This window comes from Zophobas morio, unplaced genomic scaffold, assembly GCF_036711695.1.
Source record: "Zophobas morio isolate AGI-343-1 ecotype UQ-CSIRO unplaced genomic scaffold, CSIRO_AGI_Zmor_V1 ptg000021l, whole genome shotgun sequence".
Lineage (NCBI taxonomy): Eukaryota > Metazoa > Arthropoda > Insecta > Coleoptera > Tenebrionidae > Zophobas > Zophobas morio.
Window position 1 is genome coordinate 3,485,575 of NW_026972126.1, and position 26,581 is coordinate 3,512,155.

General features: G+C 34.2%; 1 protein-coding gene and 1 long non-coding RNA gene across 2 annotated transcripts; both read left to right on the top strand.

Annotated features, from left to right (window-relative positions):
* Positions 1-26,581, top strand: LOC135133268 (pickpocket protein 28-like). Its single transcript, XM_064061605.1, has 8 exons — positions 1-189; positions 243-485; positions 13,809-13,914; positions 25,135-25,283; positions 25,333-25,534; positions 25,610-25,880; positions 25,933-25,992; positions 26,047-26,581. Exons 1-8 carry the CDS (start codon positions 20-22, stop codon positions 26,439-26,441), a joined length of 1,596 nt encoding a protein of 531 aa, XP_063917675.1. The 5' UTR covers positions 1-19; the 3' UTR covers positions 26,442-26,581.
* Positions 18,560-18,941, top strand: LOC135133271 (uncharacterized). The gene is made up of 3 exons (XR_010281163.1): positions 18,560-18,700; positions 18,755-18,844; positions 18,909-18,941. It is a non-coding gene; the product is annotated as an uncharacterized LOC135133271 (long non-coding RNA).

Below are 26,581 nucleotides of genomic sequence, written 5' to 3' on the forward strand. Positions count from 1 at the left end.
GCGTCAGTGTTTCTCAAGAATGACTGTTTACGAAATGAATGAAAGAGAAAATAAAGAAATCGCTAAACCACATACAAAGAATGAAGAAGGATTCTGGCACAATCTGAGAAAGTATTTAAGAGAATATGCGGAAGTAACAGGTCTCCAGGGATTCCGGTACGTTGCCGAAAAACGTTCAACAGCTGAAAAGTAAGTGATGGTCTTACATTAACAATTTTTGTGTGAATTATCAAGTATTTAAGGATTATTTGGAGTTTGCTTCTGATATTTTCATTATATGGCTGTATCTATATGATTTCCGAAATTGTGTACAAGTATGAGAATAGTCCAGTGGTTGTAAGTTTCGCGTCTCAAGATACACCGCTGTATAAAATACCGTTCCCTGCTGTTACTATTTGTCCAGAAGCAAAATATAATAGGTGGTTGTTCAATTATAGTGATATCTTCCATCGGTTAAAGAATAACGAATCAGTGGACGAAACAAAGTGAGTAGTTCAAAAATTTTAAATTAAAAATATTGTTTGAGGGTTAGTAGTTGTGTTTTCTACAAAATTTAAATTTAATTTATTTTGTGTACGACCACCGCATTTTGATCATTTACGGAGTGTGTTTCCAAGCGGTAAGTGTAATTTACTAGTTGCTGCGGGTGTAGCTGTAATTTTAACACGACGACAAGTAATTTCTTTCGTCATCACAAATTGGCTAAAAAACCCTGGAATTTGTTCGGTCGTACACAAAATCATGAATACATCATGAATGTTAGTTAAGAGGTTTACTGGTCGAAGACAAAAGTTTGGAGACGGAGCAAAGCGCCATTTCCAATTTGTCCGAGACACCCTTACTACTAGTAGGAGTATTTTATTAAACTCTGCCAAAACGCGCTGGTTTTCAGTTTGACAAGACGTAAATAGTTATTTGTGTATTAAGGCCATAAAGAAGAACTTTTTTGGCCGATCTGAAGTTTGGGCCCGAGACGTAGCCGAGGCCAATAAATCAGACGTGGCCGAAAAAGCTTTTTTTAGCCGAGACACACAGAACGTTTTTTAGGCGACCATACAAAATATTATTAGTTGCGTAAGTGGTTTTGAGATTAGAAAATATTTGTGGTTGTTGAAAGTTGTTTCGAGAGAACTTCCCTCGCACCTAAAGTACAATGAAGCATATCCAGCATTTTCGATTAAGTTTTTTCCTTATACAATTTTCTTTATACAATTTTGTGACGATGTCATCAACATTTATGCAAGGACACGTATATCAACTTGGAATGTGTAGGGCCCGGACTTTAGTTTTTTTGCCTTTTTGTTCCTGTTTAAGGCATTTACATAAAACTTAGATATAAATGTGTTTCGCAAAAAATAACGTTATTTGAGCCTACTTTATAATTGCCTAATTGCCTAAAATGAGAGTATGTGACCTAAAACTGATTTTTGTGACCTAAAACGTCCTAAACTTGCTGTTTTGTTGTAATTTCACAAAAGTCCACACAATGGGTGAGCCGAAAGCAGACCTTTGTGGTAAGCATGTAATTACGATTTTCATCACAATTTGTTGTTATTTAAGTAACATACTATATTTTATTTTCAATGTTGAATATTCAAGTTTAAATGTGAAAAGATGTTCCATTTGGAACAGCATGAACAAGGAGACATTCACAAAAAGAACGTAAAGAACCCATTGCGTCAAACTTTGCGTCAATTACTTCAATTGATGTAGAAAGATCTTTTTCATGTTTAAAAAATATTTTTTCAGATAATTGCACATCAATGACAAATTAAAATCTAGAGCGATATATTAGCGTGTCATGCAAATGCCCCCTTGAATAAATTATTTATTATAGTATTACGAGTAGGTTCAAAACTTTAAATAATTAAATATATGTATTATGTTAATTAATATTGTGAATAACTGTTAAACAATATAAATACTAAAAAAAACATTGTTTTAGTTGCGTTGAAATTTTGAAGATTTCAGATTTGTAATAACCTATTTCAACATTTTTATAACCTAATTTGAAGTTTTTTAAAGCCTATTTTAGGTGCCTTTTTCCTAATTTTTTGTGACCTAAAATCCGCGCCCTAGTAATGTGTAATACTATATAACAGTATTGTATTCCCAAAATGTACTGGAAAAATGGAGTGAGCCGTTCCTGATTTAATCAATAAAATAAATTGACTTATTCATTAATTTTTTGAGCCACCTATTTAAGCAGATCTAAAAAACATGAATACAATGATAAATCACACATAAAAACTCATCATATTTTACACAGTTTAGGTAGAATTTATTCAGCAAAATTGTGAGATGACGTCGTCAATTTTTTAGGGGGGGATAAGCAAATACATTTATCATGCTTATGATATAGTTGAATTCATCTATCTTTTTACACACGTGACCAAAAGCTAACGTCCGAACTAATAACTGTTACTTTGTAGTAATTAGTCAAAAAGATGACAATGTTCATAACGTCAACATGACACAAATGTGTAGGCTTAGGCAGGTCTTTTGGTTTCGGTGCTTTCCGATTGGATCGTGATTTTGTCGGACTGGGAAGGACGCCGAGTCTTTCTTTTCAAGTTTTAATCTTCGAAACCGTTCGGCGAGTAACGCGTAGAGGATCTGCAACTCGCTAAAAATTTGAGCGAAATTATTAACCATGAACCTTCAAGTGGTTTTCACTTACTTACTCGTTCTGTACCATTTAAGGGTCCCCAGTAGCAGACCGAAAAATGAGCTAAATAGATTTTTATTTTACGGCCGTAATTTCAACATTGAAAAAAAGATCGACATTTTAATTGATAGATTATGTCTAAATCTCTGGGGAACACACAATATTTTTTAAAATAAGTGATTGTTTAGTGTTTAATTAATCGTTCATTCTTCGAAGGAATTTGCATTTTTAGACGAGGAGAAAGCATTTTTCGCTTCAGCTTTTATATCAGTGCAAAGACAACATTGAGCTCTATGGGGAAGACCCGGTCATTTTTGTTTAAAATTTATATTTATCAAAATATTTGCGTTTTAAAAAAATACTGACTAATGAAATCAAATTGAAACTAGGCAACTCTATTTACAAAGGATTCGTTTCCATAAATGGTTGAGTTTGACACAGCAGGGAGCTTTGCCGACCGACCCTTTCAGGTAATCCGTCCAGGTACTTTCATAAACCGTCATAACTCATAAAACTCATAAATACTTTTAGCTTACGAACATTGTTGAAACTCTTTTACAAGTCGACTTCTTTCATTGCTAACATAATTTGAATTAAAAGTATGCAAATTTTTATAATTTTATACATTCTACTAAAACATTTTCTTACAAAAAATTATTCCAGTAGTTTTTACTAATCTGTCATTCTATATATAAATCAATACACAAAACTGGCAAGATTTAGATTCTCATCACTTCACTAACCACTTATTTACCTGAACAATCATATTTATTTAAATTTAATTTTTTGATACTCTTTTCCGCACCACCTATGAGGTAGAGTATTATAGGCACGTTTTTTACGTGATATCTCCAGTAAACCTATTCCAATATTACTATTTATTCCTGTGCGTGTTTATAGTAGAAGGGGAAAATATTTATATGAACTACACATGACGCGAATGCAAATAAAAAATTTTAATTGTACAATCTTTTCTTTACAATTTGTCTAATGGGTTGATTTGTTTAATAACGAGAATCTACTCTCTCCAGAAGTAAGGCATAAAATAAAATTTTTCTCTCTATCTATTTCGCTCTATCATATTATTTTCCCAAAATTTATCATCCCCTTGAATTAAGCATTATTTAAATTGGACATTTTATATATTTCTAAGATAGCGTTTTTGTTTATGAAGCCGTCTGGCGATGCCGCTAAAAATGTACAAACCGCATTGTCTTACTGTCAGTTTGGTGTTACTGCAAAATGCTTCAGTTGCTCTTGCTTCATTTTCTATGCAAAGATTTTGGGAGAGTACATGCTGAACTAGATTTGCAGGGATGTAAAATGTTTTTCACAGTACAGTAGGATTAGCCGTGTTACTTGTTCTCTCATTTTGCAAATTTTACCAAAATAACGTTCGGTTAGTCTAAAGGATTTTTCTGCGCACCATTCTGGATTATTGCGCTCGCAAATTGTGTTTTGTTCGATTAAAAAGACATCAAGGTTTGAAAGTTTTTTGAGAAATACTTTTTGCGCTGTGACATATCAGGTATTTCAACTGCCTCGTTATTAGATACATCGTCGCCCGAGAACTTGTATGATCCAGAGACCGGAGCGCGCTCAGGCCAATGTCGACTCTATAAGCCTCCAGAAATTCTGCGGGAAATAGTTATTATTTAGATGCTTTTGTTTACACACGTCTCACATGTTTCACTCGACTTTGACACTCAACTATTTTTTTTGTTTAACTAAGAATTAATACTTTCACTGCCTTTGATACTAACGTCCTAAATTAGCAATACTAGTGGAACAGTAATCAAGCAATGGATTTTTTTGGGAAAGTACAGTTAATTTTTATGTTTTAGCAGCAATGTGTTCTATTTTCTATTAATTTTTAGGTACATATTTTTAGTCACAATTTTGGTAGTTATTTTTTACTTTTATTTTTAGCAATAACAAATAGTCCAAACATGAAAAAATAAAAAAAAATTAAAATCTGAAAATCTAAAATTTAGAAATCGAGAAATTGAACAATCGTATAATTGAAAACTCGAAACATCGAAAAACTGGAAAATCGAAAAATTAAAAAAAAAATGGAAAATCAGAAATATAATGAATTCCGAAAATTGAAAAACTGAAATATGCATAGAAGAACTAAAAACTGGAGAAATCGAAAAATCTAGAATTTTAAAAATTGAAAAATTAAAATATCGAAAAGTTGAAAAATTGCGAAATCGTATCAGTAAAACATCGGACAATTGAGAAATCGAAAAATAAGAAAATGGAGAAATCGAAAATTTGAAGAATGGAAAAATTGAAAATGTCAAAAATTAAAATACTGAAAAATTGAAACATCAAAAGTTGAAAAATCGAAAAACCGAAAAGTCGAAAAATCTCAATAATTATCTCAGGATTATGCTACTAAAAAATTGATAACATCATCTCAAAATTTTGCTGAATAAATTCTACTAAAAATGTGCAAAATATGATGAGTTTGTAATTGTAATTTATCATTGCATTCATATTTTTTTAGATTTGCTTATATTCCTAGATGGCTCAAAAAATTAATGAATGAGTCAATTTATTCTATTGATTAAATCAGTCTCGACTCACTCCATTTTCCCATAAATTTTTGGAATACTGTTATTTTTAGTCTAATCCACATTGATTTACGTGTCGTTGCAAAATGTTGATGATTTCATCACAAAATTGTGTACCTAAAGTAAAAATTTAACTCGAAAATGCTGGATATGTTTCATTGTATTTTAGGGGCGAGGGAAGTTCTGTCGAAACAACTTTCCACCAATTTTTCTTGCTGTTATATTTGAACATAAAAAGTTGTGTTAGACTGAAGCTTGTGGGTTTCTCAATCTATTTTCCGCATTTTAAACTTTCAACTCAATTTCTCTCAAAATAGATAGAAATGGATTTCGATGGTTATTTCCCTGTACCCTTCATTCCAAAATAAATAAGCTTATCTGGTGTTGTTTACCGATTTGCATTTTATGACGGACTCCCTACAGTGACCATAATCTCTCCTCTCTTGGGTCGCTACCTGCAGTGCATCCGTACTTTGGGTTGCATAGTTACAAAAAATAATTCTTCTCACTGAAACCGATTTTGCGGCCGACGACTGGGGACCCTTAATGAGATTAAAGGACCACCGTTTTCCTTCTCAAGAGCAAAATACTCTATAAAGTTGGACACGATATCCTGGGCACGGGAACTCAAACGTTTGCCCGTCATGTTGTAGACCAAACACGAACAAGAAATAAGATAACAAAACAAAAAAAATAGGACAACGAAACAAGAATCCTAATAACCAACGAACTTTACGAAGAACTGAATAGAAAACTTGAATAGAACAACGAAAAACTGTAATTAACCACTCTGAGTAAAACCAAAAATGACAGTGACGTTTGATGAAAAATCGATGAATTATTTATCAGTCACTAGAGTGACTACATCAGTGCCTGTCGCACTATGTGGACGCATTTATTACGTATTTTATCTTTTTCTAATTCAAGAAATTTTGTGGAAGAGAATAACTGACGTAGAGCGTAATTAGGCCTAATTTCGGTAGACATAATATTTGTCTGGCTCTTCGTTTTTGTAATCCTTAAAACAAAGATTCTTATGGTAGGTGCTGTCTGAGCTTGTATGATACTTCGGTCACGTGTGTCAAAAGATACATGAATCCAACTATAACTTTACAACATCTCCAAGATTTCAAAGCATTCGGTTTTGCAGTTCCTGATTAAATCCATAAAATAAATTCACCCATTCATTATTTTTTTCATTCACCCTGCATAAGCAAATCCAAGAAATGTGATGGAGATGAGAGAGAGAGAGAAAGAGAGAACTTAATCGCACAAATAATGACAAAAGGTTGTTCAGTGTAATATGCAGATTGCCATAAGGTTAAAGTTTCAGAATTGTGGGCTTGGAAATGACAATAATGTAGTTTATAGAATTTCCGCCACATGCATTTGCATATTCATGGCATATCTGAGAAGAATGTTTTCAACCCGTACCCACTTATCTTCACTAGCACATAAAAATATTGGTAAATCAGTAACAAACACAATAATTACATCCATATATTCAGTTGTTACATGTCAGGTAATGATAAGAACATTAGGACACTTTATAATTTACTATTAATCAGGTTGTAAACATTACAAAAGTACCAAAAAATGTTAGAGACAATATAATCATTATTCGAATAAACGTAATGATTGTTATATTTTAATCTTTTCTTCTTCCATTTACGAAGAACCTGGTATTTCACTCAAATTTAAATAGCGCGTCCGAAAGTGACTGTTTTGGGCGCAGTATATAAGGACTATTGTCGCTTAATTTTGCCAGCTGTCGTATATTTATTATCTCTGAGTTTGACTGTTTCAACGACTAAATTAGGTACAACAATTGATGCTGTTTTCAAACGCTTTATTACCCATTTAGGAACTGATATTTATATCACTCATTTTAGTCACCATAGGCCACTAATAACTGTATTCAATGATAGGGATAAAGATACCGAAGGCGATAACGCTATTATTTAAGAGTAATTTGTATTTTTTTGTGCATTTTTATTGAACATAAAAAGTTGTGTTAGACTGAAGCTTGTGGGTTTCTCAATCTATTTTCCGCATTTTAAACTTTCAACTCAATTTCTCTCAAAATAGATAGAAATGGATTTCGATGGTTATTTCCCTGTACCCTTCATTCCAAAATAAATAAGCTTATCTGGTGTTGTTTACCGATTTGCATTTTATGACGGACTCCCTACAGTGACCATAATCTCTCCTCTCTTGGGTCGCTACCTGCAGTGCATCCGTACTTTGGGTTGCATAGTTACAAAAAATAATTCTTCTCACTGAAACCGATTTTGCGGCCGACGACTGGGGACCCTTAATGAGATTAAAGGACCACCGTTTTCCTTCTCAAGAGCAAAATACTCTATAAAGTTGGACACGATATCCTGGGCACGGGAACTCAAACGTTTGCCCGTCATGTTGTAGACCAAACACGAACAAGAAATAAGATAACAAAACAAAAAAAATAGGACAACGAAACAAGAATCCTAATAACCAACGAACTTTACGAAGAACTGAATAGAAAACTTGAATAGAACAACGAAAAACTGTAATTAACCACTCTGAGTAAAACCAAAAATGACAGTGACGTTTGATGAAAAATCGATGAATTATTTATCAGTCACTAGAGTGACTACATCAGTGCCTGTCGCACTATGTGGACGCATTTATTACGTATTTTATCTTTTTCTAATTCAAGAAATTTTGTGGAAGAGAATAACTGACGTAGAGCGTAATTAGGCCTAATTTCGGTAGACATAATATTTGTCTGGCTCTTCGTTTTTGTAATCCTTAAAACAAAGATTCTTATGGTAGGTGCTGTCTGAGCTTGTATGATACTTCGGTCACGTGTGTCAAAAGATACATGAATCCAACTATAACTTTACAACATCTCCAAGATTTCAAAGCATTCGGTTTTGCAGTTCCTGATTAAATCCATAAAATAAATTCACCCATTCATTATTTTTTTCATTCACCCTGCATAAGCAAATCCAAGAAATGTGATGGAGATGAGAGAGAGAGAGAAAGAGAGAACTTAATCGCACAAATAATGACAAAAGGTTGTTCAGTGTAATATGCAGATTGCCATAAGGTTAAAGTTTCAGAATTGTGGGCTTGGAAATGACAATAATGTAGTTTATAGAATTTCCGCCACATGCATTTGCATATTCATGGCATATCTGAGAAGAATGTTTTCAACCCGTACCCACTTATCTTCACTAGCACATAAAAATATTGGTAAATCAGTAACAAACACAATAATTACATCCATATATTCAGTTGTTACATGTCAGGTAATGATAAGAACATTAGGACACTTTATAATTTACTATTAATCAGGTTGTAAACATTACAAAAGTACCAAAAAATGTTAGAGACAATATAATCATTATTCGAATAAACGTAATGATTGTTATATTTTAATCTTTTCTTCTTCCATTTACGAAGAACCTGGTATTTCACTCAAATTTAAATAGTGCGTCCGAAAGTGACTGTTTTGGGCGCAGTATATAAGGACTATTGTCGCTTAATTTTGCCAGCTGTCGTATATTTATTATCTCTGAGTTTGACTGTTTCAACGACTAAATTAGGTACAACAATTGATGCTGTTTTCAAACGCTTTATTACCCATTTAGGAACTGATATTTATATCACTCATTTTAGTCACCATAGGCCACTAATAACTGTATTCAATGATAGGGATAAAGATACCGAAGGCGATAACGCTATTATTTAAGAGTAATTTGTATTTTTTTGTGCATTTTTTAAATTTTTTTTTTTTGTATTTTAAATCGAATAAGTTATAAATACTGCTCTAGCATTTGTAAATATTTACTTGTTACTTTAGTTGGTAAATTACACATTGTACTTTAATGTTTTATTTTATACAATATTATTAATTATTATAATAGACAACATATGGATATTTACTTTATTTAGGCCAATCATCATTTTGTCAAAAAATACAAGTTCAACATATTTTTGGCTTTTATTATTGTTTAAGAGAAAATTAATGACTTCGTATACGTGTTTAATTTATATAAATTGACAACGCAGAGTTAAAACTCCATCCGTGCGTCCCTGGGTCGACGCACTCTTTTTTTTCCAAATATCTGGACGTTTCGGGCAAAAACTCAACACGGAGTAACAAACTACATGTGTAGCACTATGTTATTTTATAGATTTTAAAACCCATTTACTATGTATAACTTTGAAGTGATGTCATCAAATTGTTGGTGTGGATGATTAGTCATGGCAGCTCAAAATTTTGTCGAATCAATTCTACCCAAAATGTGCAAAATATGTTGAATTTTTACTTGTGATTTATTATTGCATTCATATTTTTTAGATTTGCTTAAACAAGTGGCTCAAAAAAAAAATGAATGAGTCAATTTATTTTATTGATTAAATTAGGAACGGCTCACTCCGTTTTCCCAGATAATTTTGGGGACACAATACTGTTATTTTTAGTACTACACTGCACCAATCCAAGGTGATATACGTATCCTTCCAAAAATTTTGATGAGGTCATCACAAAATTGTGTAAAGAAAAGACTCAACTCGAAAATACTTAGAAAACATAAGATTTGGGAGTCAGCTTACGCTCGGGAAGTGAAAAGCACTAAAATATGTCAACTTTTTGAACTATTGTCGTAATCACTAAACAAATTGAAACAAACGATATTTTCACCGAAGAAAAGAAGTCAAATATCTTGTGATATACAGAAGAAAATTCAATGTCTTCATTAACTTCATTCCAACTTAGAATTTCTTGTTGTATAAAATCAAGTATGTGTTTTGGTTGCATACTTCCAATGCGTTGATGTGTATTTTTTAAAACTGACTATAAGGGATTAAACCGATACTTACCTTGATATTTTCAGAGTCAAAAAAATGTCTCGGTATTTTGATATGTGCGGAATACATCCATCAATAGAACATGTTTGGAAAAATATTGAACATTTTCTTTTGTCGAGAACCTTCAAATTTTCGCTACTATTTTTTGCTGAATTTCTTTTTTGTAGCAAAAAATCTAATGTCGCATTACTTCCTTATTCTGTAATTGCTGACTCAGTTGAAAGAAAATACTCTCCTCCTTTTACAATATATTTTAAATAAGTTCTGTAGCATATTCAAGTGAAAGAGTCAGCAATAAAGACGCGTGATCAGCGCGTGTTCAACTGCCTGTTGGTCATTGATCTAATAAAGGAGTGGATGGAGCCTTGTATACGTTTCCATACGCGAGCGAGTGTAATCAACATAAGAAAGAAACAGCTAGAGCGGTTATGCATCAGTGGGGAAAGGACGGCTGACCACGTATCACGTGCTGGGTGGCAAGAAACCAGAGACTTTAAATACATAGACTGGCTGTTAGTAACATTTCTAATGCATTTCGGTGAAGCCACGGCGCATGGTAGTATGGACGCCATTGCTATAACTTTTATGTCAAATTAAGTGAGGTTGTGGTGGTTAGCAGCAGTAGTTTCTAGCACAGAACGTTTCTAGACCTCGAAATAAAAGTGGTTGTGTGTCGGGACTTACGAGATTGTTTGTAAATATGGCCATTAAAAATGATTTGGTAACTAAAATGTTTGCCTTAACTTTGCAAAGTGGGGACCATAAATTTTTTTTTCTACATAATGAACATTGTTTAGTATGGATTAGTTGGACGTAAATAATTCTTATTTTAATTTATTGCTTAAATTAATTTTGAGAAATTATTTGACTCTCGGAATAGGTTATGAGTGCCGCTTAAGTACTGAGCGTGAAAAAGCTATCTCTTTAAGACAAAAATTCACGAAATTAATTTTGTTTCAAGGACATTAATATTTTTAAAGGAATTTACATATACATATGGATATTATTATGCTAAATAAATAATTACAATTTGTTGTCTTTTTTATTTAACATTTTAAATTGCATTTTGTGACCGGAAAATTCAAATTTCGCGCACTTACGGTTATAAGCAATATGGCGGTCGAAAAACTTCACGTTTTTCCTGACACAGCCAGTCTATGTATTAAAGTCTCTGCAAGAAACACTTCATTTGAACGGGAATTAATACGTTTTCTTACGAATTTGTTCAAACAATCAATTATAACAAACGTCTGTTAATGAAAACTATATTTTTACAGTTTACATTAAAATTATGTGTAATATGAAACAACAAAAATCATGTTAAGTGGGGGAGATAGTCTTTTAATAAAATGAAATGTATACAGAATCTACAATATATTACGAATTCAGTTAACACAATAATCTTCTACAAGTTAACTAATCTTGTAGTGTATGTTCACTGGTAAATCTGAAATTTTTAGGATAAAATTAATTAAACTTTCGATAAAAGTGACAGGGTGCCTAATTAAATTAAACATATTAAAGTGGGTGAAATTTTCTAGTAAAATCTATTTTCTAAATCCACGTACAAATAACTAAAACAATAATCAATAGATATAAAATTCCCTTTTTTTGTAGCAACAATCCATCTTTTTCGTAACTCGAAATGTTTAGGGAATCTAACAAAATTTTTAAATTATAATTACGAAATCCTTCGTCTCTATATGTGATTATTACCTATGAAATGAAACAGGATTGCTTTCTTTGCACGTTCTTTGCAATTATACGCACAACACGATTTCACGATGTTTAACAAATAGTCCGATAAAATACAACTTAAGAAGACTGTAGTCATTTAAATAAGGTAACTTGAGGCTAAAAAACGTAAATTTGCAAAAATACACCTTTAAACACCATGCGACAGCACGAAAGAAACCGCCAGAAACATAGTGCTCTGCAGTTTCGCGTCAATGTTTTGCCACCCAGAGAGCCCTATCTCTGTCCCACTGTGTTGGCAACGCGCGTCTCTCTCTAAGTTACTTCCATATAATATTATTTCTATGCTGTTGGTCAACAAATTTGAGGGAGGGTTTTTACCCAAAGCCAGTTTTACACTATACCGATATTTCGTTGCCGGTGCGCTTCATTGTTGACTCATCCCTTACGTTGTGCCGTCTCCTTGCTTTCGTCTTTTGTGTTTTTGCTTGTTCTTACACTTGTATGCGCTATCATGTTGGATGATGGAAACATTATTTTGTCAAAATCAGAACTTAAAATTACCCTACAGTGTAACACGGGCTAGGGGCAGTAATCTTACGCGCACTCGGCTCCAGAATGCATCATGCAGGTTTCACGTGATCACTGACTCTTTCGTTTGAACAGAGTATATATAAGTTTTAAACTGCAGTCGTCGTTTGGAAAAATCACTTAAAAACTGACAATTTATAAAAACTACAAGTCGATTGTGATATTAAATTAATTAATTAAGGTAAATTATTGCAATTTCTTGCGGTCAAGTCGAATAAAAAATTATGTATGTTTGGCGCTCCATCACTTTTAAAGGGTCAAGGAATTACGTTATGACATTACAACGAAATTCCGGTGACGGACGGTGATGGTCCGGAATTTCACCGATAACCTGTGGGGTTGGCGGGACTGAGTCCCAAGCCTTGGGCCGACAAGTACCACTGAACAGAAATACGTCTGGCCGACCTAGGCTTATGCGGTCACCTTCACGCCACCGAGGGTGGCGCCTTCGATCGGGAGTGGCGGTGCTCGGGCGCCAGCTCCCTGTCCGCCGAAAGAGCATTGAAGCTGCTCTAACGTCGAAGAGACGAATCTGCAGATGGTCTAGTGAGCGCTCGCGGAAACAAGTAACAAAATAAAACGTAGGAAAATTAACAATAATCCAATTTTTATTCCCTGGGGGCTGTGCGATTATTGTATAAGATTTACAACTATGTACATTAGTTAACGACTGACAATACCAACGTTATTCCTTCGAACGTGGGAACCGAATGCTGGTGACGGCGGTACGGTTTTTCGCCCTAGGGAGACGATTCAAAACAGTACGCAAATAGGCAGAAAACCCAAAACGCTAGGTGGTCGGTTTTCACTTCCAAAGAAAAACTTTCAAAAACTCCACAGCTGCAACAGAGGGGCGACACACTTCTTCTCTCCTCAAGACTTCCACCAGCAATCCTTTATCCAGCCGCGTCGGCGCGACGATCGCGGAGTGGCCCTCAACTCTCTCGATACTCGTCCCGGTTTCCGGCCCGCGAAAATGCGCTTCTTTGCAACATTTTAATATACTCATTAATAACTTTTGAATTAAAGTCTGTGAGCCATGTCAATTTTAATAGCAGTATGTAGGGTGGAATGACAGGTCTACCATTTTAAAATATGTTGACACCAACTGAAACAGTAATTAATTTATTAATTAATTTTAACGCTGCAGTTATTTATACCACAAGGCCAGAAACTAGAACAGTCGACAGTCAGACTGGGACAAATATACCTATTTATCCTAAATTGGATAGTGTAGCCCAAAACTTAGAAAAACTTTGCTTTATTGCAGAAACACACTTGTCAGTAACAGATTGTACAAGCGGATAATTACTTTTCCATGAATAATTTTTTCATCGTTTTGTTATATTTGTTTTAGTGAAAATTCTTGTTTTAAATGATTATTTCTTAATTTATGCCAACATTAATTTTGTTTCTAGTTTAACGAGGTTTCACCATTTAAGTGTTGTCTGTGATAACACGTGTGATGACTGCAAATTTGAAAACAATACCCTGGATAACGGTTTCTTCGAAACCATAAGCGATGTAAGTGAAAATTAAGTAGGAGTGGCTAATTTTATTTAACTATTTTAACATCTTTATCTAACAAACTGAACAAAGATGGCTACCATTTGCATCTCTAAAAGAAGTTGTAGTTTTGTTTCTCCAGATAATATTACGCCGATTATGTACTACTTATAATTTTTTTTCAAATTTTCGCAAGTAATTACATGAGTGCTTTGAAATTATCGGTAATTTCGACCCGAAAGCTGAGATCAAGTGATCACCAGTGACACTTCGAGGTTTTGGTCAAAGATGACACGAGTAATCACTTGCTCAGCTTGAGGGTCGCAATTACCGATAATTTCAAAGCACAAGCTATAATTCGATAAGATTATTTCCTGAATAAACTTGCCACAATAGATTTCTTTAATTTATTCATGCAAATAAAGATTAGTACAATTGAAAACACAGTTATTATAAATCGTTGTCGCTTGGCTTTTCGTAACTTTCATAACTTCATTGACTTCCACTTCTGAGGTGCCAGTTGACGTGGTTGCAGTGTTTCGCAAGCCACAAACAATGTTTTCGTGGTGTTGTTCATCCATCTGCAGATATGGTTTAATAGAATTAGCATGAGCGTGCCCAGTAATTTTTGTCAATTGTTGCTCATTCACCCCAGCTTTAGCCAAACTGGATAGTGCGGTAGCCCTGAATGGTTGGTGATTTTTCTGTTTTCAACATCCAAACCTGTCCTTTTTGCTGATTGTGTCATCCACTTGGACATTTCATTTTGTCCAACAGGAATATTTTTATACCACCCAACACTATTCGATTTATTCCATGTCGGATTGACGGTGAGGAAAAGCCGGTGTGTCTTGATCCCATTATGTCTTTTCCCAATTAGTTTTTCGAACAATCTAATGGGACAGTTTGCCGGATTTTCTGCATTTTTTATTAACCACTTACTATCCGCACACTTCTGAGAGCCTCCTTAAGTGGTTTTGGTGAAAACCGGGTTGTATTCAATACGACCTGTCAAGGTTTCTATCATTTCCGCGTTCCCTTCTATAGAAATGTAACAAACAGTTATTTGCTTCACCTCCTCTCCACGCAAGTTCCACTGAAGCTATCACGAAATTTTTTTTCTGCAAACTTTCTGGTGTATTTTCGTCCCACAAACTTATTATTTTCTGATACTCTTCAGTTGTCAGTGCTTTTTACTTTTAAATGGATCAATTTCCTTCTGAAACTCATCGAGATATTTTTGCTGAAGTTGTTTTGCAGCTACGTTCCACATGGTTTTTACTGCAGATTCTTTATACTCCTCACCATTACATTTTCTCATGTTATAACCCTCGTCTTTGAGAATTCTGGCCAATTGTTCTGCGCTGGTGGTCGCTGTCAGTTCGTAATTTCCGTCAGTGCAAAACGTCGTAAAATTACTGTTTCCACACATTATTTTTGCACTTTACCGTGTTTAATGGTGTCTTCTGTTTAATTGCATTGTGTGGTAGCTCAGCGGTTTATTGATAATAAAAAAATACAAGTCAAAAGTGTGGGTATGGGTTCTCGAAGGGGTGGCAATCTCGTCGGGAATGGTGGCGGCTCCTCAAACTCGGAGCGTCGTAGGGGAAGACGGCGGCGGTGTATGTGACATAGGGGACCTGGACAGTGCGACCCTGGAGATGACGACGTCGGTGATGCGGTACAGGGGACCTGGACAGTGCGACCCTGGAGATGACGTCGTTGAAACGGCGCAGGGGACCGTAAAACAGTGCAGCGCTGGAGATGACGTCGTTGAAGCGGCGCAGGGGAACGTAATACAGTGCAGCCCTGGAGATGACATCGTGGAAGCGGCGCAGGGGAACGTAATACAGTGCAGCCCTGGAGATGACATCGTGGAAGCGGCGCAGGGGACCGTAAAACAGTGCAGCCCTGGTGATGATCTCGAAACGGCGCAGGGGACCGTAAAACAGTGCAGCCCTGGTAATTATCTCGAAGCGGCGGAGGGGACCGTAAAACAGTGCAGGCCTGGTGATGACCAGAAGGGGACTTAGACAGTGCAGGCCTTAAGGTGGAGATGGTGGAGTTCCATCTGTGCAGTGCTCACCAGAAGGGGACCGAGACAGTGCAGCCCTTAAGGTGGAAATGGTGAAGTTCCGTCTGCCCGAAAAGTGGCCGCGTTGGCCCTTTTATAGGCAGGGTTGAGTTGCGTGGGAGTACCTGCGTAGTGACGCAGCATCAGGTGGGGTGTGTTCCAGTGGGGGTGAGCACGGTGGGGTTGATACTGGCCCTGCCGAGGACAGCGCCCTCGAGAGGGTACTAGCGGAGCACTTTGGAAGCTCCGCTACAATTGTTATTTTCCGCTTTTGAATGATGACCAAAACGATTCATTTTGCGAAATTCAAATTATTGACAGATAATAAAAAATTATTGATTCGTTTTCAAAGCAACCAACAAAATGACGAGCTACTTGACAAATTATCGAAAATTACCTACTTAATTTCTGTGATTTTATCCCTAGAACAAATTTCTTTAACTAACTTGGCTGATGTCCAGACTTTAGTTTTTTTTCCTTTTTTAGGAAATTAATTCAGAAGTTTGTGTTGCAAATTTCGTTCGAAATCGTCTTCACTAAAATGCTGTGAACACACTCTTGCATTTTTTACTATAAAAGAGTCCGAACGACAACAAGGAATAACCCATACTTGTCCCTTGGAAACGAATAAAATTGTATGTCTTTTTGAAAATGTCTTGATTGTTTATCGCTATTACACTCAAAAACGCCACAACGCATCGTTGTGACTTTATAAAATTATTAAAACATAACCTATAGTCACTAAACCTTCTAAAAAATACGTGGAAGACAGAAAAACGTCGCAGAATACCCGCGAAATGCCTGTGTTTACTCACCCAGTGACGTCACTCCCCCACTCCGTACGTGCGCAATATCATACCTAGTATTTATTGTATCATGCATATATCTAAGTGTACTATATTGCTAACTGGCCTCAAAAGATTCCGAAAACATAACGGCAGAGCAATATATCGGACCTCTCTGTTTCTCTGTGGTACCAAACAGTACTGCGCATACACTTGTACTTGGTTGATTTGTAGTCGATAGCGTGATTGGATGCGTTTTGACATTTCGTACTTTCGCTTCTATTTTGTGTACATGCGCACAGACCCTCGGTACTCTTATAGACAGAAAACAACATCTTCTGTCTCTCTATGTCCGTGAACACCGTTTCTATGTTACTTCTGAAGAGTTAGCAATACGAGTATAGTAGTATTAGATATATGGTATCATGAATACCTACCGGGTGACTCATAATGATTTAAGCAAATTTTTGTGTTGGCAATTCTGAATTATTGGCATCCATGCTACCGCGTGATCAGAAATGACTGAGTCTGTTGGCAATCTTGGATTTGTAGTTAAAATTTATATCATGATGTTGTTTCTGGTTGTCCGCTGTCAAGATTGATAGATTGTTGACATTTTTAATTTGCAAAATGAATCCAAAACAACCTAAATTTATCACATATCATGACTGACATATCTGTTACACAATTACTTCCGTTATGCCAACATAACCGCAAGAAAAGTTCACATTTTTATTTAAAAGTACTGTCATTTCTGATCACTCGGTAGTATTTCACAGTTGTCAGTTTTGACATGAGCATGCATAACAAACGTGTTCATTGGTTTAGACGAAAGCAGCTGTCATAAATGTCACTTTGACAGTCAGGTATGCCATCATAAAACCCATGGCTATCTTTTATAGTATTTTTTTCGTTCTCTCGGTATGTAGCAGTTCCGGTGAGACATTGGGATTTCTTGACAGTTGACATGTAGGTTGGCAGCAATCTAACACTACAAAATACACTGAAATTACTACGTTGTCGCTGTTTCTACTGACTATTCCATGCATATAGGTTAAGAACGAATCATGATTGGGTTGTAGCGTGGGCTTTTCGCGGCAAGCCACAGTAACTCAGCATCCCCATTGGGTCAAAAAACGGTGTTTTTAACCTGACAAACTATAGTTACGATCATGTAAACAAATTAATTTTTTGACATTATTAAAAAATGGGTTCATTTACCAACAATTCTTACCTAGAAAGTGAATTAAAAATACAGACGAAAATTGTTTATAATTATTGTGCTTTAGTACTAACTGCATGGAATAGTCTTGCAAAATACAATTCGTAGGATGAATATTTTTATAATTCAGACTTTTATTAGCTAAAATCAGATTATGTTGCGCTGAGGAAATACCACTCGTTGCTGCGCAACTCGTGATGTTTCCATCGGAACACAAAATTCGTTTAGCTAATAAATCGTCTGAATTATCACAAATATTCATCACGTGTGTTACAATATAAAAATGGTCCCATTGAAACACCGAAAAAGATACAAAGACATCGGCTCCAGAAGGCCACACGTGACCTAGACCCCAACATTAAGCAGGAAGTTCGTTTGGTTCTATATGGCATGGTGCAAAAAAGTAAGACAATAACCTTTGCCTGGTTTAAATTGTGCTGTCTTTATTTTTCTAATATCAGGAGGATAGCTTTCTGTAAATTTTTGGGCATTTATTGTTCTTAATATTTGTATCTTAGCTTTATATATATACATATTTTGTGGAGCAAGTTGCAAAGTTAAACACTTTGGGCTCAGACTTAAGGGCAAAATATATATATAACTGCAAGAGGACAAATTTGGCACTTCTTTTAAAAGACCTCGGATTTTCTTAAGAGAAAGATGACAACAGGAGGGCTTTAATGAAAAAACCGCATGTGGTTACTTTAAGAAAATTATTTTTAGGTAAATCTATGGAACATGCCTTGTCTGCAAAGAGAAAACCTTTTATTTTTTTAGATGAGACGTGGGACTTTGCAAATGGAACCATGCAGAAGTCATGACAAGATGAAGACGTGCGATCAGTAAAACGAATTACTGGAGATGGGGGTAATATAGGAACAATACTTTGGCATGTATTTTTTACTATTGATATAATAACTATATATTTTAGATTGTTATGTTGTTGTTCATGCTGGTAATGAGCAGGGATTTGTACAAAATTGCTCTAAAATTTTTAAAAGTAAAACGAAATCCTTGGACTACCACAGTGAAATGAATGCCGAGACGTTTAAAGAGTGGCTTCTTCAGACACTGTTGCCTAATTTAAAAGAACCTTCTATCATTATTAGTTATTCAACGCTAGTTATCACAGTAGACTAGAGGAAAAGAGACCTTATTTGGCATGGAAAAAAGTCGATCTAGTTTTATGGTTCCAGTAGCGAAATATTAGGATTCCTGTGGGGGCGAAGAAACACGATTTTCTGTCACTGTGTAGAGCCAACTATAAAGCACCACTATATATGGTAAACAGGACATGAAGTTTTTTGTTTGTTTCCATACCATATTATCTTTAATCCGATAGAAATGGTATGGGGTCAGACAAAGCGAAAATGTGATGAAATTGTTCTTAAGAATAAAAATTCCCTCGAAGGATGGTCCCTCGCTCTTAAGTCTGTAACCCCAGAACAATGGTCCAATTATGTGGTCCAGAGAAAAAAAAGTGCAATAATGGGAAGTAATTACTAATGTAAACACTGATTCAGACAGCAGTGACAGCGACTTCAATTTTAGTGGTTTTAATGACGATTCTTTGCCTTGAATGTAATATATGTAGTTTTAATATTTGTTAATAGAACTCAAAGCCAGGAAATCATTTTTTCCCATAAAGTTATGGCTCCTAAATGAAACTCACTACAAACATTTTCGAGTAATGTAAAACTTATTTTTCATAGCGCTTGAGATTAAATTCATTTTGAAGTTGCAAATTTCACCCGGATCGTACACTTTTCTTCGCACAGATTTAGAGAATTTTCTGCAGACCCAATCTCTCACCATACGTAGGATATTCTTATTAAAAAAAAAAAGTTTATAGGAACTGCTTACAAAAAGTCTTCTCTAAGTACATTTAGACAAATCTTTGATTTACAGAAATTTTAATGATCATTTACTTCATTGTAGATTTCGACCAATAATAAAGCAACAGGATAAAAATTACAGAGGTTATTTTACTTGAATATTGATATAAATCAAACAAATTCAATTACAAAAAATGTTTTCAAAGAACATCTTATAGGACTCTTTTTAGCAAATATTTAATATTTTCATTTATTTTATAGCACTGGAACCAATAACGCAAGTGCTGCCTTCGATGATAAAACAGCATCTACAAGTAAATCTGTTGGGTATATTGAACATTATTTACTCAAGGAAAGTGCTTTTTTTTGAAGAATAACTTTTACGTTTGCACGTTTTTTTCTGCATGATGTATATTTCTTTCTCAAGGGAAACGATTATTTGAAGACGTAGTATATCCAATATTTAATTATGTTTTTTTACATAGTACAAATACAGATCAAGATATACAGAGAGAAGATCTAGAAGCAAAAATTGCTTATCTTAAAAACAAGACGACGAACTTGTTTTCATAGCTTGACGAAAATCAAGCTATGAAAACAATTAAACAATTCACTCCAAGAAAAATTGTTAATTAACATGTAGATTACAGTTCAATAGTACAATGTATTTATTTTTAGTGGTTACCTTTTCTTGTACTCAGTTTTTGAAAGTTTAGAACAGAATTTCTAAAGTAGATTTCTGTTTAAGATAATTATGTTCACGTTAAATGTGCACAATTACCATAACAACGAGTCTGTTCATGATAATCAATAATAAAAACCTAAAAAAGCAAAAAATGGATAATTCTGAAGATCTTCGCATTTTCAGATAACCTGTGCGCTACTAACCAGCAAAATAGCACTTTTTTTATAATTATCTCCAAATTAAAGCCGCACTTTTCTATTGAGTACACGAAAAATAATATTAAACGCGAAATTTTAATTTGTTACACACAATAGAAATACGTATCAAACTCCGTTAAATTCGTTTTTACAATTTAATTCAGATAATTTACGTAAATTTAATTTTCAGGTTGTTTAATGCAGCATTATAATTATTATATTATAATATAGAGGTTGTACAACACATTTTTTAAATACATAACGAATTATAACAATAAAATTAAAAAATATTAGCGATTCTTCGTGCTTTTATGCTGAAATTCCACTAGTTCTACTCACCGAGTGACGTCACTGTGCGAACTGGTTTAATTTTGAGCCGCACGAGTATCATACCGAAAGAATTATTATATCATGGTAGGTATTTACAGTCGACAAAAAGTGCTGCCTGGCGTTAAAAGTCGGCCACTGTATGTACCTTTAGCATGCATCCACTCATGTAATATGCCTTAAGGGTCCCCAGTAGCAGACCGAAAAATGAGCTAAATAGATTTTCATTTTACGGGCGTAATTTCAACTTTGAAAAAAAGATCGACATTTCAATTGATAGATTATGTCTAAATCTCTGGGGAACACACAATATTTTTTAAAATAAGTGATTGTTTAGTGTTTAATTAATCGTTCATTGTTCGAAGGAGTTTGAGTTTTTAGACGAGGAGAGAGCATTTTTCGCTTCAACTTTTATATCAGTGCAAAGACAACATTGAGCTCTATGGGGAAGACCCGGTCATTTTTGTTTAAAATTTATATTTATCAAAATATTTGCGTTTTAAAAAAATACTGAATAATGAAATTAAATTGAAACTAGGCAACTCTATTTACAAAGGATTCGTTTCCATAAATGGTCGAGTTTGACACAGCAGGGAGCCTTGCCGACCGACCCTTTCAGGTAATCCGTCCAGGTACGCTAGGTCATAAAACTCATAAATACTTTTAGCTTACGAACATTGTTGAAACTCTTTTACAAGTCGACTCCTTTCATTGCTAACATAATTTGAACAGTGACTATGTATTTAAGCATCTATACTTACTGATTTGAATTAAAAGTATGCAAATTTTTATAATTTTATACATTCTACTAAAACATTTTCTTACAAAAAATTATTCCAGTATTTTTTACTAATCTGTCATTCTATATATGTATAAATCAATACACAAAACTGACAAGATTTAGATTCTCATCACTTCACTAACCACTTATTTACCTGAACAATCATATTTATTTAAATTTAATTTTTTGATATTCTTTTCCGCACCACCTATGAGGAAGAGTATTATAGGCACGTTTTTTACGTGATATCTCCAGTAAACCTATTCCAATATTACTATTTATTCCTGTCTGTGTTTATACTAGAAGGGGAAAAGATTTATATGAACTACACATGACGCGAATGCAAATAAAAAATTTTAATTGTACAATCTTTTCTTTACAATTTGTCTAATGGGTTGATTTGTTTAATAACGAGAATTTACTCTCTCCGGAAGTAAGGCATAAAATAAAATTTTTCTCTCTATCTATTTCGCTCTATCATATTATTTTCCCAACATTTATCATCTCGTTGAATTAAGTATTATTTAAATTGGACATTTTATATATTTCTAAGATAGCGTTTTTGTTTATTAAGCCGTCTAGCGATGCCGCTAAAAATGTACAAACCGCCTTGTCTTATTGTCAGTTTGGTGTTACTGCAAAATGCTTCAGTTGCCCTTGCTTCATTTTCTATGCAAAGATTTTGGGAGAGTACATGCCGAACTAGATTTGCAGGGATGTAAAATGTTTTTCACAGTACAATAAGATTACTTGTTCTCTCATTTTGCAAATTTTACCAAAATAACGTTCGGTTAGTCTAAAGGATTTTTCTTCGCACCATTCTGGATTATTGCGTTCGCAAATTGTGTTTTGTTCGATTAAAAAGATATCAAGGTTTGAAAGTTTTTTGAGAAATACTTTTCGCGCTGTGACATATCAGGTATTTCAACTGCCTCGTTATTAGATACATCGTCGCCCGAGAACTTGTATGATCCACAGACCGGAGCGCGCTCAGGCCAATGTCGACTCTATAAGCCTCCAAAAATTCTGCGGGAAATAGTTATTATTTAGATGCTTTTGTTTACACACGTCTCACATGTTTCACTCGACTTTGACACTCAACTATTTTTTTGTTTAACTAAGAATTAATACTTTCACTGCGTTTGATACTAACGTCCTAAATTAGCAATACTAGTGGAACAGTAATCAAGCAATAGATTTTTTTGGGACAGTACAGTTAATTTTTATGTTTTAGCAGCAATGTGTTCTATTTTCTATTAATTTTTAGGTACATATTTTTAGTCACAATTTTGGTAGTTATTTTTTACTTTTATTTTTAGCAATAATAAATAGTCCAAACATGAAAAAATAAAAAAAAATTAAAATCGGAAAATCTAAAATTTAGAAATCGAGAAATTGAACAATCGTATAATTGAAAAATCGAAACATCAAAAAACTGGAAAATCGAAAAATAAAAAAAAAATGGAAAATCAGAAATATAATGAATTCCGAAAATTGAAAAACTGAAATATGCATAGAAGAACTGAAAACTGGAGAAATCGAAAAATCTAAAATTTTAAAAATTGAAAAATTAAAATATCGAAAGGTTGAAAAATTGCGAAATCGTATCAGTGAAACATCGGACAATTGAGAAATCGAAAAATAAAAAAATAGAGAAATCGAAAATTTGAAGAATGGAAAAATTGAAAATGTCAAAAATTAAAATACTAAAAAATTGAAACATCAAAAGTTGAAAAATCGAAAAACCGAAAAGTCGAAAAATCTCAATAATGTATTTATAAACCACAAGTTCAGGATTATGCTACTAAAAAATTGATAACATCATCTCAAAATTTTGCTGAATAAATTCAACTGTGTTCAAAATGTGCAAAATATGATGAGTTTTTACTTGTAATTTAGCATTGCATTCATATTTTTTTAGATTTGCTTATATACCTAGGTGGCTCAAAAAAATTAATGAATGAGTCAATTTATTCTATTGATTAAATCAGTCTCGACTCACTCCATTTTCCCAGAAATTTTTGGAATACTGTTATTTTTAGTCTAACCCACATTGATTTACGTGTCCTTGCAAAATGGTGATGATTTCATCACAAAATTGTGTACCTAAAGTAAAAATTTAACTCGAAAATGCTGGATATGTTTCATTGTATTTTAGGTGCGAGGGAAGTTCTGTCGAAACAACTTTACACCAATTTTTTTTGCTGTTATATTTGAACATAAACAGTTTATTTTATATACATATTTTTAAAACATTATAAAGAAAATAAAAAGTTGTGTTAGACTGAACCTTGTGGGTTTCTCAATCTATTTTCCGCAGCATTTTAAACTTTCAACTCAATTTCTTTCAAAATAGATAGAAATGGATTTCGATGGTTATTGCCTGTACCCTTCATTTCAAAATAAATAAGCTTATCTGGTGTTGTTTACCGATTTGCATTTTATGACGGACTCCCTACAGTGACCATAATCTCTCCTCTCTTGGGTCGCTACCTGCCGTGCATCCGTACTTTGGGTTGCATAGTTACAAAAAATAATTCTTCTCACTGAAACCGATTTTGCGTGCGACGACTGGGGACCCTTAAGCATGTTAAGAAATATCACGATGTGAAATCTGCCCCTTTTCGGTTCTCCATTTATTAAAAATCGAGTACTCCTTTTCGTATTTACTCTTCGAAGCGCTTGGAATTATTTCCTGTCTTGCCAATGCAGCGAAAGCACGAACTTCTTGAAAAACACTTACCTATTAGTAACTTACTGATTCCATTTTGACAGCGTTTTCCTTGTTGTTTTTTTTTTGTTTATTGATTTAGCTCTCTAGTGTAACGCATTAGAAATATTATTTGGATGAAACAATAAATTTAAAATAATTATAGATTTAAATTCATTTTAGTGAACGATGAACTAATGAACGCCTTTCGAGTAATAAATTCGCTTAACATTTCTCCCATAAATTACCACTCGAGCGAGCGAAGCGGGCATACGAGTACGCCCGACTAGTTCACCCCACTTACTGACCCTTTTCCTGTAAGATCGTAAAACTTCCATAGTGACTTTCCGTGCGCACGCATCTTCAAAACTACGTATCCGGCACTCCGGCAACAGAGCAAAGGCCTGTGACAACAAACCTCTTTGACAGAATGCAACCAGCTACACATGCGTAATCTGTCGCTCATTGGTTAATTTTAACTTGGCGCTCCAAAAATCTGACTTCGCCTGCGCGATGTTGTCTCACTCTGTATCATTGGAATTTATATAATGTCTACTCACTTTGCTTACAGGAAAAGGGTCAAATTGACCCTAATACCTATTATCACTAATTATAATTTTAGACTAAAATTTCACCACGGGATACGTTTTCAATGTGTGCTTATAACTTTGAAGCTGAGTGTGAACAACTATTTACGCCTGTTGTTGTAGATAAGGGATTATGTTATTCGTTTAACATTTTAGGACGAGAGGACCTATTTACCGACCACAAGTAAGTTGAAAACTGCTTAAAAATCTTTATAACTGATTAATATTTGTAGGTATAATTATGGTCAATACAATCACGTCCCTCGCAAAATTGCAGATTATTTTGATGTGGAAACCGGATACAAAGGGAAGATAGGTCGTCCGTATCCTAGAAGAGCGCTAATGTCTGGTATTGACAATGGACTTAAAATATTGATGAGGTTTGACAAAAAACAGAGAGATCCTGAATGTACTCATATTGTGCAAGGATTTCGAGTAAGTATTACACGGTTTATTTAAAGATAAAAATTTTAAAGTCTTGTTGCGTAACATTATATTTTCTACTTGTAGGTTTCAGTTCATAGCCCTTTGGATGTACCTCTTCTTCGCAAACATAGCATTGTTATACCTATCAATAAAGTTGCGGCAGTTGCTGTGGAAGCTGAACTTATTCAAACATCAGAAAATCTCAGAAAATATACTCCCGAAAAAAGACAGTGCTACATGCATGATGAACGACCTTTGAAATATTTTAAATTCTATACTCAATCTAACTGTTTACTTGAATGTCAAACTAATTATACATTAAAAAAATGTGGCTGTGTTGCATATTTCATGCCGCGTAAGTATACTATATATTTTATTATAAAATTTTGTGTAATTTTTAACTATAGGAGATAATACAACTGCTATTTGTGGTAACGCTCTTCTCTGGTGTGTATTCCATGCTGACAGTAAGGATAAATTCAATATGTATCTAAATCTTTTCTGATTTTATTTGTTGGTAGCTACGCTTATAGACGTACAAATCGAATCTAACATAGAAGGATATGACTTTTGTGACTGTAAACCTGCCTGTACAAATTTGAAATTTAGGGCACAAATTTCGCAAGGGAACTACGATGAGAAAGTATTGTTGGATATGGAAGAAAGAAATTTAATGGATCCGGAATCATTAGCAGGAGCGGCTTGGTCACTTGTATATATTTATTTGACAGACGAGCAGGTTACAACAATGGAAAGAAATGAACTCTATGGTACCTCTGATTTAATATCCAACTTGGGAGGCCTTTTAGGATTATTTACGGGATTTTCATTGCTTTCGATATTTGAAATCCTTTACTTTTGCTCTTTACGTATTTTCTGCAATAAAAAACTATACGGAAGTTGGTCAGGTCCTTAAACTAAAACACGAAATGACACTCCAAGAATTGTTGTACAATTTTATTAGAACAAAATCTGTGTAATTTTCTTTCACTTAGAATAATGGTGTAACAAGAACTGTTATTAGTTTTATAATTTTGATGTAAAACATCTAATTAA